Raw genomic sequence first — 25,691 nt, 5'->3', positions numbered from 1 at the left:
TTTTCATCAGTAGAGACACAAAATCGGAAAATTTGACCTGAAAATAAAAAGAAACAGGGCTAGAGGAAAAATAGAGGGAGGTCAAGTTTGCTGTTATTATCCATGGCCTCCAAATCTTTGTTATTAATGACCTTTTTGAACTTTTTACTGTAACATTACCATGAGGCAAAAATATCTTCCTCATTTTAAGTTTAATTACCAGATTGCCTTGAAAACACATGAAACACATTGTTGAACCCTTCAAGATGAGCCCTTTCCATTTTGGACTTTACTCTGTGGTTCAAAGCATAACAACAAATTTACTCACTTATAATCAACAAAGCAGATTACCATGAAATTCTATGAGGGCATCATAAGAGGATTGACCCATTTGATTTTAAAGAATTCATGAACCTTCCTCAGGCTATCAAGACAAGCTTTAGGATAAAGAAAATCTAAATAATCTGAGTGTTAACCTCGTACATCACAAGGAGTGCTAGAGGGACTTGTTTTGAAGTTACACCATCAAAGAAAATCATTTATATTGTAATCTACTTACTTGAAATCTTACCGGTAATTGTGTATGTTCTGAAGCACCACTCCTCTGGCACTCCAAGATGATTCAAACAAGCACAACAGGAGGAGTTTAACCCTCCTGTTGTCCTCAGGTCAAGGAAGGACAGAAGGAAGGACAGGAGCAAGGAAGGAAAGGAGTAAGGATGAAAAGAGGAAGGAATTTAGGAGAGAAGAAAGGAAGGAAGGAAGGAAGGAAAGGACGAAAAGAGGAAAGTATTTAGGAGAAGGGAGGAAGGAAAGGAGTAAGGAGGGAGGGAGGAAGGAAGGAAGGAAGGAAGGAAAGGAGTAAGGAGGGAGGGAGGGACAGAAGGAAGGACAGGAGGAAAGAAGGAAAGGAGTAAGGATGAAAAGAGGAAGGAATTTAGGAGAGAAGAAAGGAAGGAGGGAGGAAAGGAGGAAAGAAGGAAAGGAGTAAGGATGAAAAAAGGAAGGAAATTAGGAGAGAAGGAAGGAAGGAAGGAAGGAAAGTAGTAAGGACGAAAAGAGGAAGGAATTTAGGAGAGAAGTAAGGAAGGAAGGACGGAAGGAAGGAAGGAAGGAAGGAAGGAGTAAGGAGGGGGGGGGGAAGGAGGAAGGAAAGGGTGAAGGAAGGATGGAAGGAGGAGGGATCAAAGAAAGAAGGGTGGAGGGGAAGAAGGAAGGAAAAATTAAAGAAAGAGGGAAGAAGGAAGGAAAGAAGGAACAGTCAAAAGAGAGATGGGGTCAATTTGACCCAGGAGGACGACACAAGGGTTAAAAAAGGTCAGAAGAGAAAAAAAAAGACGATAAAGGTGGATTTTCACATTTAATAATAGACAAAAATGTTCTGTCATTCTTTTATGTACATCAGTAATTACAAGTTCAGTAAGCTATTATCCTCAAGTTTTACATGTAGTTTCATCAGCTTCTAGTAATGCTTGTTCATCTTTACATTGCTGTCTTACATACAAAATATGCTATGTACTGTAGTCACATTTTAAAAGCCTGGAGAGGTTTGCCATAAATGATTTTTTTTTTTTAAACCATTCAACAAAATGTCATTCACAATACTTTCTCATTATTTACAAAAAAAAAAAAAAAAAAACCCAGAGCAACTGCTAAATTATACATATTAACAAACTACTTCCTCAGTATATATAATGCCGCTATACAAAGAGACAGAAAGGAACCAAGAGGGTAATGCCTGATTTTAAAATGACCTTATTCTGATGCTTTAACCTAGGTATTAAAATATTTTAAATATACATTAATGCAGCCAGTGTTTGACAAAAAAACTCTATATCTGTATTGTGAATATTTCCAGTAACTACTCACACATTATAAGTATGTATTATTCGCTGTACATTTCTATCAGTTAATACAGAGATTAATGAGCTGAAACAAGGCCACTGTAAAGTTAAAAGCATTACCCAATAAAGTTTGAGGCTTGGAAAGCAGGGGAGCGAGATGGAGGAAGTTGCTCATCTCTTTGAACCGAGACACGTTCGACAGGTACGTTGCGGGTACGATGGCACGATGGCAGACAGTGTACAAGGGTTCCTACACATTTCCCATTCCTCTACCTTCTTAGATATTTGGAGCCGCCTCGAGGCTTCGTCACACCTAGGTGGCTCCAAATGGTGGTGAGAGGTAACCATCTGGAAAAAATCTGAACTTTAGGACCCAGGAATGGTGTAATGCGACATCGGTATAGTGCACACAGTAAAGTTCATGTTTACTAAGAAGGAGGGTTGGGCTTTGATGCTTTAGACTAAAAAAGGGGGACAAAGTAATCTGATGGTGGTGAGTCTAGCTTTTCTCTGCACAGTGAAAAGGGTTTAATTGTGCTCTTAGGTTTTGATTTGTCACTGGGAGCTGGGAGACTCCCCCTCCCCCTCTACTGTGGGTGGAACTTGTGATTCAGGGGGAAAAATTGAAAAAAATGTAATTTAAACATCAGTCACACCCATACAGGACTTTCCAGTTTTGCTGTTTTTTGATAGGACTGGGGAAACTTGCAACAAGCTAACCTATGTGCAGCTCAAGTTGCACTTTTTTCCCGCCACAGCTCAACACGATAAAGTAAAAGCTGTTTTAGAGGTCTCCTGATTTGTGTAAATTCCAGTAAGAGCATGTTATAAATACATCCAATTAAACAACACATCTCCATAAAAGGTATACATTAGTTAAACTGAAGATAGTTTCAACAGCTGACAACATATCAAAAGTTTAACCTGAAACCAACAAGAGAAAACAAATCAAGAAAAAGCCAAATGAGAAGAATGTATTAAACACAACATTATACATTTATCACTATCAAGGTGAATGTTCAGCGATCACTATTAAAGTGTAGGTTGGTCGAGCGGGGGAGATGTCGGTCAAACATATCAAGTAAACGCCCACACAGCCCTGAGAAAATGCCTAATCAGCTAAAAATAAATGAAAAATGCCTGTGTGGGTGGAGCAGGGGTCAAATGTTTGGAGGAAAATGTTCAAACGGCGATATTTCTTACAAATTTCCCTAATCGCTTATGATGCTTTGAGACCTTACAGACCTGTGTAGGAACCCAGTGTGTGTGTGGCTGCTGACAACAGATGTGGGTCAAATAGTATTTACAGATATAACGAGTTTGTTTCTCATTATTTTGCCAATAATGCATTTCCTAATGGGTGAGACTGGCCACACAGGTTAACGAAATATCATCTAGAAATTTAGTCTGTCAGAGAGGGAAAAAAAAAGTGTTTACAATCAATGATTTCTTTATATCTTTTACATCTTGCACTCCACAGTGGTAAAGACAAATATCAAAAATTTTGTAAAGACTATCAGACCCATGATCTGCTTGTCCGAACCACGGAGCAGATGATGATCATGATTTGCGGAGCGCTGGGGGCAGGCAGCAGAGACTTTACATCTTCTTTACAAAGTTCAGTGTCTTTCTCTGATACAACTTCAACACAACAAACAGGCTCTTTACATGAACTGAACCTTTAACCTTGGCTGCACAGGTGATTTTTCATTTTACATTCATTTACAAAAAGGAACAAAAAAAGAAAAACCCCCACAATCTTCATTCTTTGTGAAATTATTACTACAGTACATTTGAATTAAATGCGGAACAGATTTCGAGTTTCTTTTCAAAATAAAATGTACAACTGAAGATGACTGTGGTTAGAAATTTTTGTCGCTGAATTTTGTTATCTGTGAATAATTTAAAATTATTTGACATGAACAGTGAGATTCAGGTAGTGGAGAACACAAAAAACATTGAAAAATGAAAGAGTAGAGTGAAAAAAATGAAATATAAAGTCTGATGTTGCATTTTTTACTGTTATCAACTTGTTAATGGGTCATGTGACTTGGCAGGCTACATGTGCTAGCTTCTCCCCCTCTATCAGCTCCGGGTCACATTTTCAATCCAAATAAAATCGACGAAAGATAATATTGTTGTCTGTGTGTGTGTGTGTGTGTGTGTGTGTGTGTGTCTGTGTGTCTGATGTGTTTGTTTTAAGCTGCTTGGAGCAAAACAAATCAAAACCACTATTAGCAAAAAACTGCAGTACTGTCATTCCTAACATGTTCCTGCTATTGTTGGCATCTCACCACCCAATTTTTTTGCAATTAAATAGCACCTCCAAACAATGGTTGGTTACCTGCCAGATAGACCAGAAATGTAGACACACAAAGTTTAAAAACTTTTGCAGCACACCTGAGAAAAAAACTGACAGGTGTGTGTGGGAGAAAAAACGGTGGTAGAAATGATCAGAATAAAACTCCCACACACCTGTCCTTCGCCTTCCACTTTCAGATCCGACTGAAGCTGTGTTTAATAAAATGTTGATTCAACTGAGGAGTAGTTTTTTGTGGGAGGTTTTTCCTTTTAATTTGCACTCAGATGGACAAACTTACCAAACCACAGTCCAAAATGTTCTAGCTGACGGTTCTATATATTTCCCACCACCACCGAGTCTCTGATGGCTGAAAGAAATATAAACATCAAGACTTAAACCATCCTTGACAGTTTAAGAAGATTGTCTCGTGGAGAAAAAGAGCACAAAAACAGCTGATATCAGTGTGCAATTGGAAGTGCTTTGATTCCCCCAAGTGCACATATGAACACATCTGACTCCTTAATGATGTGATGCACTTGGGGGTCGCCGAGTGGAGTAGTGAGCACATCCAACACTCTATAATTACAGAATGTCAACTTTGTTCATGCTTTCTGCTCTGACCTTTTCCCAGTGCTAAAAGTGTGCCCTTTAACCAGACGGTGAGCAGTTCTAGTATGCTGAACACATGTGAGAGCCTGGAACTAAATACAACAAGCTCTTTAGGGCAGAATGCGAGTCATTAAATTGTTCTATTACTGTTCTTCTCTGAGGGCGGGAAGTTAATAACTTTGTGAGGCGGGAGGAGATATGCTCTCAATATTTAGTGTATGCCTGTGCATTCAGTCAAAGACCTGCAGGTGCTGTAGTACGCGACTTAGATTCTGCAAAAGACGGTCACTATGGACCATGCACTCCTGCTGATATTCAGTGTCGAAAGGAGAAAAGATGAAAGAGCAAGAAACTCAGATCTGACACCTTGATGCCCCTTACATAACACAAAATGGAATTTCAAAAGAAACAGCTCTGTTTTAAAGCAGCAGCCGCAGTTTTTTTTGTATTTTTGTGTTTTTGCCTCGTGTTTTTCATTCTGTATCTTCCCTCGTTTTCTCCCGGTTGACAAAAAGAAGTAATGTTTCTTTCAAAATGGGACCAGTGATTTTAGATAAGGACTGTGGAAGGAGAAAGTAAAGCAGGTATAAAAAGGAAAGAGAACAGAGATTTGGAAAAACCTTACACATAAAGCACAAAAAAGAGAGTAAGCTCAAGAGACCAGGCAACGAGATAATTTCAAGAGCAATTTGAAGGAATTGGCGATGGATATTTTTCTTTCTTGTATCATTAAGGATCAGTACCTGATGTCCTCTGTGAGATGTGCTCTATTTAAAAATCCCATTTAACAAGAAGGTGCATGTAAGGAAACAGATGCTAACAACTGCACTGTGGCTGCTTACTCTGCTGACGTATGTGTGCGCTTCTTGTTCACTCTGTAGGCCTGGTACCGGTTAAATACTGGCAGCTCCAGTGTAGCTGCATCAATATGAACACAGACATCATTGCTGCAGGGGCTAATTGGGCAGCTGTAGATCGCTCAGGGACATGGAACGATCGTCATTGGACAGCAGATGGGGGGTTTCTAGCATTGGGGTTAGACATGAGCTGCATTTGGGGACATGGGATCAGCAATTAGAGGCTATGGATTTCTTAGGCAACGATCAGAAAGGATGCTCAACTGTTGCCCCAGCTAACCTCATGCAGATCAGCCTAATCACTTCAGTCATTCAGAGTCAGCCGATCTATGGGAAGCCTGTTTCACATGGGCTCGAGGCACTGCACAGCCAAAGGGACAATCGTTAAAACACCAGAGGGTTTTCTCACCACCAACTGCTTGTGTGTCTGTGTGTGTGTATGTGTGTGTGCGTGACAGAGAGAGCCCTGCATGCGTACCTGTGTGTGTGCAGGCCCATTGGCTTTCATTGCAACTGGAGGAGTAATTAGCTGGAAAAGTTTCAATCAACGCTGGCTTATGATCCAGCCAGCCAGCCAGCGTAGATGAAATGTTGCTGTGGTCTTGTTTTTGCACGCAGCCACACTGCCAGAGAAGCTGGGAAAGGCAGTTGCCTCAGCAGCCAGATGGCCAAAAAGACAGGGAGAGGAGCAGCTGGAGACAAAGCTCCAGACAGAGAAGACAGCGGCAGAAGACACAGAGGCCGATTAGAAATGTCACAGACTCTTTAGATGGGCTTTGGCTGCATGGCCAGCCTCCTACAGTGGATCCTCATTAAAGGAAGACTGAACATGCTGTTAGCTTGCTCGGAGGCCAAACTGTACAGGACTCTGGTGACACCAGCCGTCACTGCTGAGCTGAACATGACAGCAGGCGACAATGGGCTACAAATGGGTACAAGGGCGAGGAAAGTTGGTTTGTGGAAGTGTGTGTGTGTGTGTGTGTTTGTGTGTATGTGCAGCTGAACATAGCCAGTTAGTTCCTGCCTTCAAAACAATACAAAAAAAAAAACAACAACAATAACTTAAGTAAAATGTGAACGTAGAGGGTTGCAAAGTCTCTGGATTTTTCAAAATCTACGAGATGAGGATCTCTTCTAGCAGCAAGCCGTGGCCGCCTCGACTCTGACGAGGCGGTGTCGGACGAATGTAAAATGTTTTTTTTTGGGGTAGGGGTGGGGGATAGGGGTTGGGGGGGTGGAGTTGGCACCCGCTGTGTCCTTCCCTCCCTCCCCTGCTCCCCTTCTGTGTCCAGTTTCTGTCATTCAGTTCAAGGGGACAACATGTTCCAGTAGTAGGAGGAGAGGGAGGGGAAGCCCGCTGAGGCTTCAATTCGCCAGGTGACTCGTCCCCTACCCCTAACTGTTCCAGTCCTGCGTCCCAGCATGCACCTCTCCCTGCCAGAGCACAGCTGGCAGAAGTCTCTGAAGGAGGGAGCCGAGGCAGGGGGCTGATGGGAAAGCGTTGGGTGGTGGGGGTTGTACAGAGGGGGGAGGGGGCGTGGTCAGATACAGGTGGATGGTTGTGCGCTGGGCTGCTGTTTGCGGTTCCTCAGGCCTCCAGACTTCTCCTTGTAGCCCACACACATCTGCTGAGAGACGTCGACCAGCGCACTGGCCACAGCAAGACCTACACACACACACACACACACACAAATATTATGTTAAGTTAGAATACACAAAGATGAAAATGTCATAGGTTCCTTATTTTTCATTCCATGCTTTAAACACATGTTCAGGTTAAAATGAACAACGATTAACACAAGCATCAATATTTGTTCAGATAAAATGAGAGTAGCTGTGATTGGTGCGGACGGGGTGGCAGATAGACACTGCTTTGTTTTAAGCGGTTCAAAGAGACTAATTTGGGAACCACTGATCAAAATAAATGTCTGCATGCACACAAGCTGCTACAATGTTATAGTACCTGATATACCATATGGTAATTATCATAGCACTTTTTGTTCAGTGAATAGAGAAGAAATCTCTTTACACTTTTGTATTAAGAAATGATGCAACCAACATGTGAATGTGAAGGCTGTCTTTGAAAAGAAATGTGAGTACAGCATGCAATTATTCTGTAGATAAAAAGAAATCCGTCTCAAAGAGATAAACAAAGGTGCAGACAGACAAGCAGGTGACTTTGTGAAGTTTAATTGTCAGTAGCAAAGCACAATGTGTTTTTTTTAACAACAGCATTTTTAAACTTTCACCTGCTAACTAAATGTAAATGAGACCCCGTCCTGTCTTGCAGTGGTTCAATTCTTTATTTCCTTTAATCCAAGCCTAAAACCAACAGCTATAAATGAGCCTGGCCCATATATTGGCTGATATTAGCACAAACTGTATCTGTTTGCTACAGAATAACAAGAAACTGTAGATATAGAAATGCCAAATGTATGTTTCAGGTCATTTCTAAACAATGACATCATGCATGAGTGTGATTTTTTTCATATCATGGTGACAATTATAAAACACGTGAGAGGAATCCATATCACAAATATTTCATTACATTATACATTCCTGTAATAAAAAAAGGGTCAATACTAATTTGATAAGGCATATATGACTTAATTGTTTTTTTGTCTAAATGTATTCAATTTAATTTCTTTAATTCTTTATTGGGTTTTTAAAGTGAATCTATTACACTCATTTCCAGCTCTATATTTATTCTGAGACTCCACTAGAGAAGCTTTGCATTCACAGTTTGAAAAGAAAAAAAAAAAAAAAATCCTTATTTATCTTATACTGGCCCTTTATGCAGCCTCTCCTTCAGCCCTCCTCCTGATAAGCCCTCCCTATTTTGATTGGTCAGCTTTCAGAGGAGGTTACGAAATAAACCGTGAAACAAACTTGTTGACTTCAAAATACATCATCCATCCAACAATGCAAACCACACATGGAAATAAACTTAACCACCTTAGCAACCAAGGCTATAGAATGAACGGATGTGTACTGGCATGTAATGTCATTTCAAGGTTGGCAAGGTAGAAAAAAAAACACAAGCCACATTCAAAGCCCTGGGTTTGACTTGCAAGGAGCGTTTCTACACACTTTAACTTTAAGATTTGGAACTTTGACGTGTTTAACATCAATATCTGACATCGTAACAGGAAAATAAGAAGCCACATGAAGCATAATATATCCACTTTAAATAGCATTCTTACTTCTTTCTACTATACTTTATTTTGTCACTTTTCCTGTGGGACACACTACATTCACAAATCCTGCTTAGTACTGTGGGACAGTTACACACACACACACACACACACACACACACACACACACACACACACACACACACACACACAGGTGGTAGGATCATAGACTGGCTGCGCAGGCAATCATTAACTTATGCCACACTCCATTAACATTTATTAATACTCTCTGAGCCATGAAATTCCAATAAACTTCATTTATCTCCAGTGATGGATGCATTTACCCCGATCAAATACACATAGCCAACGGCAAAAATATAAATTCCGATGGGAGAAGCTGTGTGTTGGGATCCCATCCTCTAAAAATCACACAGTCTGATGTTCTGCTGCATGCTGCAACTATTAGCTTGTTTCCTCATCTAAAAGTGGGTGTGCGATGGTTCAAAGCACCCAAATGAGGCTAAGATACAAATCAGTGATAATCTACAGTGTTGATCTCCTCTTAGCTGTTTAGAGAGTTACAAGGGTGAACATTCTGGACCGAGTAAAACTGTTAACAGATGTGTGTGTTGAGGTTGTGGAGCTGACGACAGACAGCAGCCTGAGGATTCATAAATGAACACGGGCGGATGGGAAACAAGTTAAAAGCATTATAACAGGAGAACCTCATGGGCATAGGAATATCGCAGGAACACGGCTAACATGGTCTCAACTAAAGCTGCCCGAGGGAAAGCTCCGCAGAGATTTGAGGCGGTTTTGTTATGACAAAAGGACTAAGTGGTAATTAATAAGGGCCTGGGGCATGCTGATGGTCTGGGGACTGCAACTGTAGGAGGCAAAGAGGATATAAAACACAGAACAAGAGAAAAAAAAAAACTGAAAAAAAAAAAAAAGGAATCGAGTTGAGCTCTTGTTTGAGTATTTGAAGGAGACCGTGTGGAAGAAAAAACAGGAAGGAGAAAAAAAAAAGGAAAGTTTAAGAAAAGGCAAGTGAAGTGCTCAGTCCTGAGTCCTATCAGACTGCCGTGGAAAAGAAAGATAAGGAAAATAGATGAAGGATGGATGGGAATGTAAAGAGAGCAAGGGACAGACCAGAGGATGAAAGGAAGTAATGGGCTCAATTCTCAGCGCTATCAGACTGTCTGGAATAGAAAGAAGCAGGAAAAGAAAGCAGAGGGATAGCACAGGGAAATGGAAAATTTAAAAGCCGGACCTCACAGAAGGAAAAGAGAAGACGGAAAAGAAAAAGAGAAAGCAGAAAAAAAAGAAGAAGAGAGAGCTGCAGCATGCTTCTTCTTTGCATATAGAGACAGAGGACAACATGCAGAGAGAAAGATGATGAAGGGAGGAAACAGGGAAGAGAACGAGCCGGCAGCGGCCTTCAATTCACCACGCAGGACTGACAGGAGAGGCGAGAGAAAGTGACGAAAAGAGAGAAAACAGGAAGGAAACCAGGGGAAAAGAAACCCAGAGGAACAGCAGCGAGGGCTCTGCAGCCTGCCACTGAAGCTGCAGCATCAAAATCGATACACCCTTGTCAAATTAATAATGCTACCTTGTTATAATTACTTAAAACAAATGAGAGCGATGTCAAGATGATTGGTAGCCTCTGATGAACGTGTATGGTTTTGTCACTGGCACTGTTTCTAAACACCAAGATGATATTTCACACATCTCCTTAACTCATAACTCACCCAAAAATGTTTTAACTAATTTAACATTCATTCATTCATTTTTCTTTACCGTTTATTCTCTAAAGGGTTGCAGGGGGAGCTGGAGCCAAAGTCTGCTGACATTTACCCCTTTTCCACCGAGCTGGAGCTGGTGCTGGTTCAGAGCCAGAGCCTGACTAAGCACCGGTTCTTTGCTTTTCCACCACCAAAGCTCCAGCCCCTAGCCTCAGAACGGAGCCAGAGCAAGCACCAACTCTTTGCTGGTCTAAAGCAAGAACCGATTACGTCAGCGGACTGGGGGCGGGGCTAACGTTTATTAGCCGGCTAGCGGGGCTAACGTTTATTAGCCGGCTAGCGGGGCTAACGTTTATTAAGCTGGCTAGCGGGGCTAACGTTTATTAGCAGACTAGCGGGGTTAACGTTCATTAGCTGACTAGCATGGCATTTACAGAGGGTTAAAGATTTGTTGATTAAAAGTACTATTTTTATCATTTTTTTGCCAGAGTTGTCGTCGTCTCCTTCTTCTTCTACATTTCTGAAGGTGAATAATGGAAGTGCTTCAAAGGCGCGTGCTGGCTACGTTATACAGTGACGTAATCATGTGGCTCCTTGCCGGTGGAAAAGCAACAGGTTCGTAAGAGGTGCTTGGATTAGCACCAACGGTGCACTGGCTCCAGCTCGGTGGAAAAGGGGTAACTGGGTGAGAGGCGGGTTACATCCTCGACACTGGGCAGGTCGCCAGTCAATCACAGGCCTGACTCACATTCACACCTACAGGCAATTTAGAGTCACCAATTAACCTAATCTGTATGTTTTTGGTCTATGGGAGGAAGTGGAAGTTCCCCGGAAAGACACACAAACTCAAACTCATAAGATTTGTAGGGGAGAATTGGAAGGAATACTAAAACGCTTCACACAGATCTTCACACAATCCGGCACCAAAGAAGATCTGTTCTGTGAGATATTACATTCATAAGAATGGGATGGATGTCTGGCCACAGTTGTTGGAGGCATAAGAATAAAAGCATAAGCAGTTTTAGCATTTGCAGAACTGTTTGTTGCAACTTTGTTTAGAAATATGCATCATGTAGGCACAAAATAATTGAGCATAACGGCCTTAAAAAAAGCTTTATGTAATAGTCAACATCCACTTTAGTTGATCTTGTATCAAAATAGTGCCTCTTCAGTCTGGTACCCATGGTAGTTTCCCATTTAGCCTGGTTTATAATTCAGCCTTCCATGCAAACAGAATATTTCTCAAGGGTGGATAAATCTTAAAATGTTGGTCTAGTACAGATCGAAAAAAAGAAGTATTTTTTCACAACAACGACAATACCTGCACAAACAAGTATGGGTGATGTGCAGTGAATTGTAAAGAAGCCAACTTTCTGACATCCTTCATTGTTAAAGGCAAAATACCTGATCGCACAATACAGGTGTTGATTTGTATTTATGCCTCTGCTGTCAAATGACTTTGTGAGCATAAATAGTCATTTGATTAATGGTCCGCTGCCACAGCCCAGGAATTAGTCTTCAACGTTAACAGGTAGCATTTATGAGCTACAATCAAATCAATATTATATTCCTGTTTGTCTGACAACAGCAACTTAATTGTGTATTCAGGTAAAGCAAAACCTTAAAGAAGACCTATTTAGTTTTTCCTTACTTTCAGTCATGTATATATATGTAATTCTTCAACGCCGGATGTTCATATTAAATGTGAAATAATGAGGTAAACGTATGTAGAAGTAATCCCTGTAGTCAAAAAGCACCGGCTTCAGACTGCTCTTAACACTCGATGTCCAACAGTTTTTTCTAGAGTTGACATCAGCTCGTGATGGATTTCTTCATGTGGTCATCTGCTCCATGCACAGTGTGTGAGTTCGCTGCTCTGCTTCAATAACATTACGTCATTTTTCCTATTGATTTTGGGGTAGTGACACTGAGCCATGACTCCAGTTGAGCTAGCATCCTGTGAGTGTTTTTCCATTACACAGCACGGCAAAGAAAGTGTGCTTCTTGTCTGCAGCTCTTCATCAAACATCATCATCATCATCACAATAGCTGTTTCTGTTTGTTATTTTTAAGTGATCGGCTGAACAAAGAGCTCCAAATATCTACATATCTTGTTGTCTCGACCAGTTTTTAGCACTGCTAACAACATTCTTCTAATTCAATGTAAATCATTTAAAGTCTATTGTTATTTAGTAATTTAAAAGCTTTTAATATGAAGTTATACAGCGTGACAAAAGCAAGAAATGTTGGGTTTTCATCAGTGGTAACTTAACACGACTCTGACATGGCTGCCCAGATCAATGTGGGCTCATCTGGAAGGAGGACTTAAAGTAACAGTAGCTAAAACAGCCTGTTAAGAGACAGAGGCTGAACTGAGGAGCTACATAAGGGCCATTATAAGATAAATAAGTAAGTTTTTTGGCCTGTGAATCATGCAAAGCTACTCTAGTTGAGTCCCACAATAAAAATGTAGAGCAGGAAATGAGCATAACAGCCCTACTTTAAAAAGGCTGCCTGTCCCTCGGTCTTCACCTGGCTGTAATGCACATACAGAGTATGTTTTTGCCAAATGCAAGAGGAGGAAGGAAAGACTTGCTATTTTTACTTTTACTTTGGAGACTAAGTAGGTACCGAATTTTTTTTTTCAATAGATATTACAACATTAGTGTAGATTGACGTAGTACCCAGATGTACTCTAGGCCTAAAACTGTGCAAGAAAAACATATGAAAGGGAACAAGGTATAACAGAAAAAGGAAGAAAAACAAGATAAAAGGGCAAAATAAAGGGCTCTAAACTGTGTCTTTCTCTAACAATACCTAAAGCTACATTAGGCAGAGAGAGTGTCAAATCAAGGCAAGACAGTGGAAAAAAACAACAACTATAGAACAAGTACAATTGAAGTGAAGAAAGGAAAACAAGTGATGGATTTAGCTGCTGCATCTTACCAGACTGTCCTGGAGGAGGGATGCCACCGGTTCCCCTGGGTAACCGCACAAAGATGGAGAGCACTGCGGCTTTGTTGCCAAAGCAAGGCTCAAGGGCGATGGGTTTTGGAACGGACTGTAGAAAGAAAGAAAATATATATATTACACATCACAAGCCTCCAAAATCCTGGTGAACACACGCCATTTTCAAAGCCATGGATAACGGAGGCTTTGCTGTTACTGTTCTTGTTTGTGTCAGCAACGTGCACGGCAACCAGAAAAAACAACAACATTTCCATCCCCTGTTGAGATACACATACTGATCTGCGGGCACAAATTGAACCCAACCCCCCGCCCCCCTTTCTCTCCCTTCCCAAAATCCCCCACTGTGCACAATTTCATGACAATGCCGCTTGTGTGCAGTGCGGGCTGCAAGTAGCGGCACTAGGAGCAGAGATTTGTGTCAGTGGTGCTGGCGGTGCACTCCTGCCGCTGCAGGCTGCCTGACACACCTGACTTTCTAATACCAATATCTCCTGTTTATCAGCAACTCATCCATATGTGGGGATGAGTTTCCCCCCCTGTAAACACTGGCCGGATCTGCTGCTGCTCGCCTCGTACAATATTCATGGCTTCAGCTCGACAGAGGATATGGATATGGAGAACGCCGCCACCTTGCCCGCATACAGATAACTTCCTATCTCTCCCTCGCCATCTCTCTCTTCCTCTGTATTTTGAATTCCTGAGCTGGACAGGAAAGTGGGCGCTGGCATGGTTTCACACACTCCTGACACTGCCTCTCAATGTGCAGTCACACACACACACACAAACCTCAAAACATACAAGTTCAATCCCTTCCCACGCTGGTCTTTATACTCTGGAGAGTTGAGCTTAACACCCCAAGTGGCAACGCTGCTAGAGTGACACACACACACACACACACACACACACACACACACACACACACACACACACACACACACACACACACACACACACACACACACACACACACACACACACACACACACACACACACACACACACACACACACACACACACACACACACACACACACACACAATTCCTCATATTGAACCACAGTTTTCACACCCATATGCAACAATATACACACAATTTTCACCTTTTCCACACACAAATTCATCATAGCTGGTCTCTCACACATACACACACACACACATATACAAAGTGTAAGTGTACACACGGGAAGCGGGGCAGTAATGATATTCAGGCTCTGACCCATTTTACACATTTATTCTCTGCTCTGTCTCTCTGAGGCTTACCTTTCATACCAGCAGGATACACAGGCTGTCACACAGGTAGCTGGGGAAGTGGCACAAAGACCTGGATGCCTCTGGGCGTGTGTGTGTATATACATGTGTTTGAGTGTGTGTGTGTGTGTTCGTGTGGGTTCGGGGTAACTGATGGTGTAACCGAGGGGGATTCTGTATTTGTTTATGCCCCCACAGATGTGCCCGTTTATAGCACGTGTGATTCACATGTGTATCTGTGTGATTGGCTGTGTTAATATACAATCTGACAGAGACGGCCAAATTTATTCTGTATTATTTGCACTGCTAATGTGTTTGTGAATAATGTTCCCTTTCAGATTTCATTTACACATCAGCGTCAAGTTTAAATAAGTTCCCAAAGCAGTTCTCTATTAAAGCTGGAACTGCAATCTCACAGGTTTGGACATTGTAAAATTTCCAGAACATGTCCATCATCGCTGTGTTTTCTTATGGTTCATAAAAGTTACTGCAGGTCTACTTAGAGAAGGATGTTACGGGCAATCGCAGTTCACAGAGGAGCCAGTGATCACACCCCTATGATGTCAACAACATGTGCAGACCTGAACATGATGCAATCTGATTGATTCATTAAATACAGTTATTAGGTTAAAAGAAAAAAAAAAGAAGGGGGAAATGACTCATGTAAACATTTTTGAAATGAAGTATGAACAAACAGCTGTGAAAGGCTTTCAGACACGCCTTGTGCATATTCACCAACATGAAGCCCAGAGAAGCATGTTCCAGCCTTGAACAAAGCGTGAACAGTAAACTCACCGTCTAATTATCATCTCTTTAGCAAAATGAAATAAAATCAGTTATAAAGAGATGATTAGCAGAACCGTGCTAAAAACAGAAAGAGGCTGCATGTTGCTTCAGGTACCTGTGAGACAATGAAACAGGATCCAGGAAGGCCTTTGAGAGTAATGGATGTAAGAGTCTGAAGGTTTAATTCATAAGTGCACACAGTGGTTAATAATGCTATAAGAGAGGATTTTATAATCAGGAATCTTATCACAGTGGCATTTATTATTCACTTTATCTGTTATCCTGACATACATGTTAAAAACGATCCACCGTGAATGTGTGCTTGCATGTATTTGACTGGCCATCACAGAGCCATGCTGGATGATGTATTAAGGCCCATTTATGCTGCTCAACGTTAAATACGGATACGTACGGAGCCTTCTGTCTGTGCTCTGCATTCATTTCGTCTGTATTTCTGCACATTTCCATAATGCATACCCTGCTTTATCGTCAAATATAAAAAAATGAACATCATACTGCATTGAAGAAGGCTTTAAACTAGCGATTGAGACCATAAACACATTTTGAAAACGTTTACTGAGGTTAGAAATCAAGTGAGAAGTTGGTGAATTCTCCATTGACTTGTATAGAGATGGAAGTCCTTTTGACACCAAAACGGTCGCCCCCTGGTGGCCTTTTGCTAGAATGCAGTTCTAAGTTACTTCCGCGTTGGCCTCATTTCAGAGGACTGGAACTCCCCGCCTGGTCACTACTCGATATGTAGCACCAGCGAGACACGAAGAAGTAATAACAATGGCGGAACTTGGCGGAAGCGTGAGCAGTGACGGTAACATCGTTTGAAAAGTACGTATACATTTTTGTATGGATGTTGAGCATAAATGGGCCTTTAAGCTGAGGTGGAAGTCGAGCCGTATTTATGTTTTTTTTGCTGGACAACCCTGCATTATTTCGTTTTTCTTGCTGAAAACCGCTTTAGGAAATTATACAACCCTTTTTTTTTTTTTGCTATACCAGATATGAAAAAGTGTTTCTTCCTCTAAATAATGCAACACAAAAAAGGGGGAAGAAGGCCCTCAGAAAACCTCAATATGCATTAGACCGTCACTCTCTAAATTTCAAACTTTCAATCACAGTATGACTATCCAGCAAAACGTCACGCCATTTTTAACCCTGCTTGGGTGCTGTCAGACTGTATAAAACAAGCAGCAGGATGTTATGCTCCATCTCAGTAGTGATTAAACTGATGTGAAACTGAAAGGATCTGCAGCTTGCTTAGATTAGTGAAGCGGGGGCCTGCAGCATTATCTATCTTGCCATTTAGAAAAAAAAGCCATTGATAATTGCAATTACATTAAAGTACATAAGTAGATCCATGTATAAAAGCCAATAAGCCATTATAATAACAGAAATGAAGCCAGCAATGTTAAAGATTTCCTGCGTGAAAGGAGCTTAAGTGTTGTTTTATACATGTGAGAACTTCCTATGTTCATGCATCTTTGAACAGAGAAGGTTATTAGGAGGTTGCATGTGTGTGTGTGTGTGTGTATTTTGTGTGCATGCCTCATAGCTTGCAGCAATTTTCAGCTGTGCCGATCCTGTACTCACACACATGCAGCGTTACACCTCCCCCTATGAACTGACGGGGGGAATAGTTCAGATACAGACAAATGGGCTCATAGCGGGACAGACTCGCCTGCTGGAAACACTGCAGTCAAACCAGCAGCAGCAAAGTCAACAACACACAGAGACAATAACAAATACTCATAAACATGTTTGGATACCACAAGCATGTGCAGCTTCTCAACGCTGATATGCCAGAATTTAAACAATAAATTATTAATACAATGCACTGACTTTGACGAATGAGCGTGATTACTATAAACAAACAAGACTGCAGGGAGAAAAAGGACGGGTCACTGCTTTGCTTTATATTCTGTTCTTGATTATCTGTCCTTCTTTTGTCAAGTTATGTTTATTTTAAAAAGGCAAAATTAAGATAAGTTTATCCCTGAGGGGTTTATAGTCTCAACAACATAAGACATATATGACACATGATCTTCTGACCTTTGTCTTAAATAACAAAAACCTCATTTCTTTTCTACTGTTTAATTTTCATATATATTTTTTCATCCTTTAGTCTTTTGGAAGTCCTACCTGTTGCATTTAAACTTCAGAATCAATCCTTTAAAACAATTTAATGACATTTAATTACATGAAATCCAAAAATAATAATTAAAATTACCATAAACAAACAAGACCATTGCTGAGAAGATTGACAGCTTCTCCCAGCTAGACATTTTTTTTTTATTTTTTTTTTAGATTTAAGAAATGTGTTTTAATGTTTTAGGACACAGAAACAGAGAATGCCTCCTCTCTGACACATGAGCTGAAACTTTCCTACGATGGCAGATGGTTACAATAAGATAAGATTAAACTCACAAGCAAAGCACAAAGAAAACAGAAAGATCAAAAGGGAGGACAGGGGGCAACAATCTTTGAAACAGGAAGGAAAACGTGGATTTAACCATGAGAAAAACAACAATGGCTGGTTGGTGTGAGAGGAGAGCTACAAATCATCAGCTTGGGAAAAGACACCAAGTAAACCTTCATAATATTTCATCTTATCTTAACATTGATGTAACTTGTTGCCAGTAATTATACAGTTTGATTGTATGAGAGTTATTTGACATCATCTTTACAAATGATCCACTTTTATGTATTTATATGAGCAATAGGTCAATCTAAAATACTATAAAGTTTACAAATTACATATTACATGATGTGACAACACTAAGATTTCAGTCCTGGTTGAATTTGGCGACACCTGCTGTTATTTGAGGAAACAGCAAGCATGTATTAATGTATAATATAATGCACTTCTTGATTTGTTTCGACCACTATAGCACCAACATACAACATGCAACAGATGGAGAACTTGTGTAATTCATTTATCTCCACTGGTTGTATTTTAGAGCAGAGGGTATCAGACACACTCATGTGATGAACCCTCAGTTAGAGTCACACACTTTTTTACTAAGATTTTAATTGTTTGACATGTCAAGACTGTAATGTGGGGGGAAAAAACGTAGAGTATAAAAACCCTAATTGGGAAAGAGTTTTTTTTTTTTAATTTGCTCAACTTTCAGAGACTAAATTAACCGTGAAAAAAAACTTTTCATTCAGCTGGGGACCCTATGGGACCCCATCATCAGTCTACTATCCTGCTCTGGAAGCACTTTGGAGAAACTTTTTTTTTCAACTCACAAGAGAAGTGAGAATGATCCAGATGAGAAAATAGTAGACCAAATTACCACTTTGTTTTCAGTTGACTGCAGTAAAAGCCAATCCTCCTGCCCCGGGCAATAAAACATTAATATCACTTATAGCTATGTGTGATAAATGAGTGATGGCTCAATAACTAGATAAGACAACCAAGCACTCAGTATAAAAATAATTTATTTCCCTTTTCAAAATCATCTGCTACAACATCATTATATGCCACTGGCATTGTTTGCTAAGAAATGGGAATAAAAATACTGACAACTGTTCCAATACAACATCAGGAGGTACAATATCACACTTGGCTAATTTTCCTCCTCGATCCCTCGGTACAAAAAAAGATGAAACAATTATTTTGGACTTGCCACAAGCAATCCAACCAGGCTTGGTTTGCTCCAGTCCACAAGTCTGTTGTTGCCCCGGGCAAAATGTATTTCTCATCCACTGTGTTTACAATTGGAAAAATGACGGCTACCCGTGATAACCTGAACGCATCTGTACTCTATGTGTAAAAAATAAAAAATAAAAAATATAACAAGAAGACTGGCAGCTTTTAATTTCACAGCTTTAGGCTGTTGTAAAACTCGTCTGCCAAGTCCAATTTCCACTGCAGCAGCTGCAAGCTGCTCTTAGGTTCCTGCTTGTTAACGTGCTTGTTTCTCATTTTCTACCGCCGACGTCTCATATTCAGATTGGAGAGGGAGTAGGCACAGCAAATACAGTTGAAATTGGGAAAGACTTGCTGTCAGACTGATGCGATGTGACAGTGGGATCATTTGACTTCAAGAGGCCTCATTTTGTAATCGATTGCATTGTGAGTGTTCAGTCAGTATGGTTATTCTATCCAATGTACAACCTCAATCTCAACCTGTGGGTAAAAGCCAGGTGCTTCGCTTTCCACTTTCCATTTTTGACAATAACAAAACAAAGTGCTCTTAAAAAACATGATTTATCTCCTTCAACAGACATGTCCATGTTTATTTTTGTCCTGAGCAGAAATTAAGGGGGAAAAACACCTTGAAAAATTCAATTATATATCCTTTTAAACTGCTTGTGCGTATTTTTTTTGCCAAAGATGTTCCCCAAAGGTAGCGTCTCTTCCTGTGGTCTTCTTCAGAGGCTGTGTGTTAATAACATTCCCCAGTAGAAGCCTTTGTTTTATAGCGTTGAAGCCCTCCCCTCACCTCACCCCCCCGCCTAGCCTCCTCCACCAGCACCACTCCGGAGAGTTATCTAGACTGGCCAGGCGGAGCGGCGAAAGGTTTTGTTAAATTACCTCCAGTAATTAGCCCAGCAAGCAGGATCACTGCTGAGCCCACACAAACATACGCAAACACACACTGATGTGGACATACACTGCGGCTGCATGCTGCTCCACTTTCATCCGCTGCATTCATCTCTACTTCAGCGGCAAACGGGATGCGTTTCCCCCTGCCAGCGACGACAGCGTGTCAAACTCCCCATTGCTATGACTCACCAGGTGCAGCCACTTCCACTGAGCCAACTTTGATGAGTTTTTATTGAGTTGGCTTTTGTTTGCCAAGAAAATGTTAGCATGCAATAATAACAACACCATACTGCATCCTGTTTAACAGAAGGTAAAACATGATAGGTTTAAGTGAATTTGATCTTACTAAAACAGATTTGTGCTTTCCTCGATCTGAAACACACCGCTCTGCAATCTGAGCGAAGAGAGTGCAGCGTTTTTCTGACCTGGACTGTAAAACAAAGCACTCATTCTGCCTGCAGCGCTCCTCCTTCTAACTCTATAATGTTCTGAAAATGAATTGAAACCAAGTAAATAACTGCCACCTCAAAAAATCTTTAAAGAATTTCCAGCAGCTGGTAAAAAATCAACACTACTCAGTAGGCTGATTCATTGGTGGAACAGAAGACAACAATACTTCAGTACACTCTGTTAATCAAAGTGTGACTTCTGCACAAATAAGTGAGAAACTCGATGTCTGTAATTACTGCAAATGAAAATCACCTTTTGTCTCCAGCACTGCCTGATCTATTTTTTCTCACCTTGTTTCTGTTTGTGCTGTTTGTTGCAGTGAAAATTATTCATGAAGCCTGAGTCAGCAGTGGCTACTTGCAACATTTTTTAATTGTTCAAGCACACTGCACACAATCACTGCTAATGTTCAAGCTTTTCTGTGTCAGCTCTGGGCTCTCCTTTCTCCACATAACCAGGACACACTGCAGAAATACAGTCTAGGAAACACAGTTCTTGCTATAAACCATGCCAATGACAATGTACTTATAGGTATGAATCATAGACTGTATAAAAGAAATGGACGTAACATCCGTGACGTCACCCATTGGTTTGTGGACTGCTGCTCGGAAGCCAATAGTTTCGATTCTACCTATATGGGCATGAGGCAGGGCCATGGGTGGAGCAGGAGGTTGCTATGGTTGCGAGGGCTGGATCTTGAGGACATTGGTCAATCAACCCGTCAATCATGACGTAGCCACACCCTAATGCATTCCCTGCTTTATCGTCAAATATAAAATCAGGGAGGCCAAAATGTCACAAATGAACATCATACTGCATTGGAGAAGGCTTTAAAATAGCGATTGAGACCATAAACACATTTTGAAAACGTTTACTGAGGTTAGAAATCAAGTGAGAAGTTGGTGAATTCTCCATTGACTTGTATTGAGACGGAAGTCCTTTTGACACCAAAACGGTCGCCCCCTGGTGGCCTTTTGCTAGAATGCAGTTCTGAGTTACTTCCGTGTTGGCCTCATTTCAGAGGACCGGAACTCCCCGCCTGGTATGAATACATCTTCAGATATTTAGAGTATAATTGTGTCACTTTTTGAAGAAAAGGCCCAAACCTGCTTCCTTTCATCACAACATAATAAGAAAAATCTGCCGCCTGCTGTCGCCTTGAGATTCAATCTGCTTCTCATTTAACACACGCTAGTCTCTAACCTGCATTTATTTATCCTAAACAATCATCATTTAACATTTCCCTGGAGCTTAGATCTTTGACCATCTTATTTTTGGTTTGGATTGTTACACTAACAATCATGCAATTTAAGATCATCACATGTACAATTTCTACATAAAGCGGCCAAATGTGTAAAATTGAATGTAATACTGAACGAATGCGTGTGATAATGGTGCGGCACAATCATGTTAGATAAACCAGAACACTACCCCCCCCGTGTTTTATTCTGTATCATATGTCCTGATTTTGCCTTGTCCCACGGTGTCTATAAATAAAAGCAGAACAAGAAGCGTCACAAAGGTAATCATCTACCCGTGATGCCGGGCCGCAAGCTCCATTTGGCAGAAGCCGAGTGAATATATCTCATAGAGGAAGCAAGTTTGGACTTCCCACCGAGGCTATAAACAACTTTAATGATCTTCAGCTCACTGTGCGCGGTGCCCCGGCCCCCCCATACACTCAGATCACAGGTCTTAATACAATACTGTAGCATCCTGATAAAACAGCATGGAAACAAGGGGAAGAACCTGCTCCCAGTCGCTCAATCTGAGGCGGGAGTAGATAGGATAATGTGCGCTCACCGTCTAAAGCTGGTGAGGGCAGAGAAAGCTGAGGAGGAAGATCTAAATTGGATCTCTGCTCCTGGGCTGCTCTTGCCCTGATGGTGAGGAGGAGAGCAGGGCGGGAAGAATGAAAGAAAAGAAGAGTAGGGGTGGGAGAAGAAAAGGTAAAGCGGAGATGAGGAAGAGGCGGAGGGCGCCTGATTTCCACAGCAAGCTGCATCTTTTCTTTCCACTCAGCATTACAATGTGAGTGTGCACACACAAGCCGACACCCACACAAACACACGGAAGTATACATTAAAACATGCGATCACATACACACACATAAATACACACACACACACACACACATACACACACACAGAAAAGGCAGATAAGGCCGACAGACAACCCAAGACAGCTGATCGGATAAGTAAAGGGCTGGTAAATTAGAGGAGAACGCTATACGAAAGTAAGGATGTCAGAAAGGAGATGAGAGCGAGAGAGATAAAAGATGCAAAGAAAAGAAAATATGCAAAGAAAGAAAAAAAATAAAGAAAACGGAGTATAAAACTAGAAGAAAACTGGAACTAAGAGGGGAAAACAAGGACACAAGTGAAAAAAGGTAAAGAAAAAGAATAAAAGAGAAGAACACAGAAGAAAAGAGAAGGGAACGTTAGAAGGGTCAAGCGCAGACATGCAGAAGGATGCACAAAAGAACAAAGGAGAGACAAGTTGAGAAGATAAAAGACAAGAAATAAAAAGAGGAAAAGGGATAATAAAAAACACGAAGAATACTATAGAAGACAGAAACAGAAACTAAAAGAAGAGAAAAACCCTGGAAAGATGAAAAGAATAAAAGAGGAAAGAATACAAGAAAGGAACAAAGGAGAACAGAATTTTAAAATGGTAAATAGAAAATAAAAATGATGAGGGAAGAGAGGATAGAGATAAATGAAAAGGATAAAAAGTGATTAAAATATGATAAATTGCATATAGGAAATGACAGAAGACAAAAGAAGGGGGGGGAGCAGAGGAGAAACTCACGAAAGAGTAAAAACGAGGACACAAACGAAGAAGACACGAGAAGAGAGGAGGAGGTAATGCTAAGAGAAAGGGAAAAAAAATAGAGAACAGAGGCAAAGAGTGAAGAGAAAAGAATTGAAGAGGTGGGGATAGTTTTCTGTTTGAGTGGAGATTTGATTACTTGCTGATCTTCCCAAAGGGGCCCCGCAGCCTCTGCTAGGAGTAACCTTGTGCTCAGGAGCCGAGCCCCCTTGAGATGCATGGCCCCTGTCAGAGCCGAGGGGCCCCGAGCCACCCTGCTGAAACAGCCCTATAATTCTGCACTACATCTGCATTCAGAGGTCATTCATCACAAAGTGCACAGTCACAGGTATACCAGCCTGCGGCACCGTGCCCACCGAATACTCAACTGCAATTTCTATAACTCTGCACAATTCCTTCTTTTTAAGTGTTCTCTACTGCCGACTCTATGCTCAATATCTGCATTTAAATCTGCTCTAACATACTTCAACTCCGCCGGTGTGTCTAACTCTTCTCGATAATAAAGTCTTCTCAACCACCTCTTCCATCTCAGCTTGATCTTTATGCTTAAATCTACCCTACTGCAACTTCAGCTGGCTCAATCTCAACTTTTGATGTGCTGTGCAGATTTTTCTTCTTCTTTTTAAAAAAAAAAAAGTACTCCAATACATCTATACCTACCCAATGTGTTTGAAATTCTGCATTAAAATCTCCATAATTTTCCTGGCTGAATCTGTTCCAAGACTCTTACATCGACAGTGAGCATTTGGCTTGGCGCAAAGAGTGGCATCGACATCTTTGCGGCCAAACAGTTTGTCTAATCATAACTTGTTAAGGGGTTGTGTTTTATTAATGCATTGATGATTTGTCTTTCATTTCGAGTCATACTTTAAACACACACATCCTCTATATCAGTATTTTTTTACTTCCCTCTGTACATTACACTGATATCTGAATAGCTTTATTCCAACAAGCTGTATATCAATATTGGCAGTACTTGCTACTTTAGATGTATCAGTCCGTATTAAAAAAAACACACAGATGGTCCAATGCACCAAAACAAGGTCATTCTATATAAGATGAATCATGACTTTAATAGTGTCCCCTAATGTTCTCTGTCTCCATGGCAGGAATAGTCTTCAGTGAGTAGGTGTTAATTTATTTATTTATCTTCCAAATGGAAAATATCTCAAATGTTGGAGCGAAACTCTTATCTCATTTCTAAGTATAGTCTTAATCTACAATACCATTCTCTTATCTGCATGTGTTTAACTCCGGGGTTAACTGAATTCATTCCCATTAGAATTCAGCGCCTGCCCACAATAACTGGCTATAACTGGTATAATACGCTGTGTTACTCATCTGCAGCCCACTTTCATCATCATCCGGTCTTCGGCACTGTCCCAGCAAATGTACACTGCATTGACCCTTATTAAGTATACTAGACCTGCACTAGACTTCAAACTCCTCCTGCTAAGTGAGCTCAATTTAGCCTCCTTGGCTTGTGGAAAACTAATAGAATCATCCTAAAGAGTTCAGACTGAGAGATGACATAAAGCAGATGGTGTGAGGAATATATATCACGACAGTGTGACTGTAATCACAAACAGTAGTCAAGGGTCACAAGACTGAGTTCCCACTTGAGGGAGGATGAACCACAACAACATTGATGATGGATAGAGCTTTCTTGTTTGCCGTCCTGGAAATCCAGACATCAGGTAGATCTCTGGGGTTCAAGCGGCGATGGCTCTAAGAAAAAAGGTTGCGCTCACCTTGACGTTTCCTCCGATCAGGTCAGGCGGCTCCTCGTCCGTCTCCAAGGCGACGTTGATGGTAGCGAAAGGCCGGCTTGCCATCTGTTGCATCTCTCTCAGCAGTTGCTAGGGAGAAGACAGAAGAAGGTGAAGAGTGAGGAAGGTTAGTGACAGGTAAACACAGACTGTCTATCGTCTATTCTCCAATCAACTGCTCAGCATGACACCAATGTGCCTCATCTCCAGTTAGTGAGCAGAGATGAATAAAACAATAATAACTAGCACGCACACATCAATTAAATGTACAAAAAAACCCTCCATTCATTTACTTTATTGCTGCTTATAGGAAGAAAAACAAGCTGTTTAACACTGAAATATTATCAGTTTCATCTATTCACGCAGACACAGATACGGTCGTGTTTCTCAGTCTAGCTCTATTTTAGTCTGTGCTAACTCCTGATTTGGCTGTGCAGCTGCTCTATCCTCCACTATGTTCACCAGCTAGTTGTTAACTTTGTCCGTCTGCAGTCTGATGCTACGCAGTATGTTTATCACAGCTATGATAAATGGCACCATGAGATCAATGAGACTGAACCAAACAGTAAAGTTGTGCTCTGCAATATCAAAACAAT

General features: G+C 41.0%; 1 protein-coding gene across 2 annotated transcripts in view; it reads right to left on the bottom strand.

The window, feature by feature from the left end:
- Nucleotides 1-2,788: 2,788 nt before the first annotated feature.
- Nucleotides 2,789-25,691, bottom strand: part of atrn (attractin) — a 154,234-nt gene continuing 131,331 nt past the window's right edge. For both annotated transcript variants that reach the window (XM_053336353.1, XM_053336354.1), the window contains exons 27-29: nt 25,078-25,185; nt 13,420-13,534; nt 2,789-7,257 (exon numbers count right to left, since the gene is read on the bottom strand). In XM_053336353.1, the coding sequence (XP_053192328.1) occupies nt 7,133-7,257; nt 13,420-13,534; nt 25,078-25,185 (348 nt within the window). In that variant the 3' untranslated portion in view covers nt 2,789-7,132. The remainder of the gene's footprint in view (nt 7,258-13,419; nt 13,535-25,077; nt 25,186-25,691) is intronic.

The sequence above is a fragment of the Scomber japonicus genome, chromosome 16, assembly GCF_027409825.1.
Source record: "Scomber japonicus isolate fScoJap1 chromosome 16, fScoJap1.pri, whole genome shotgun sequence".
Taxonomy (NCBI): Eukaryota; Metazoa; Chordata; class Actinopteri; order Scombriformes; family Scombridae; genus Scomber; species Scomber japonicus.
Note: the sequence above shows the minus strand (reverse complement) of the source record. Positions and strands in the feature narration are given on the sequence as shown.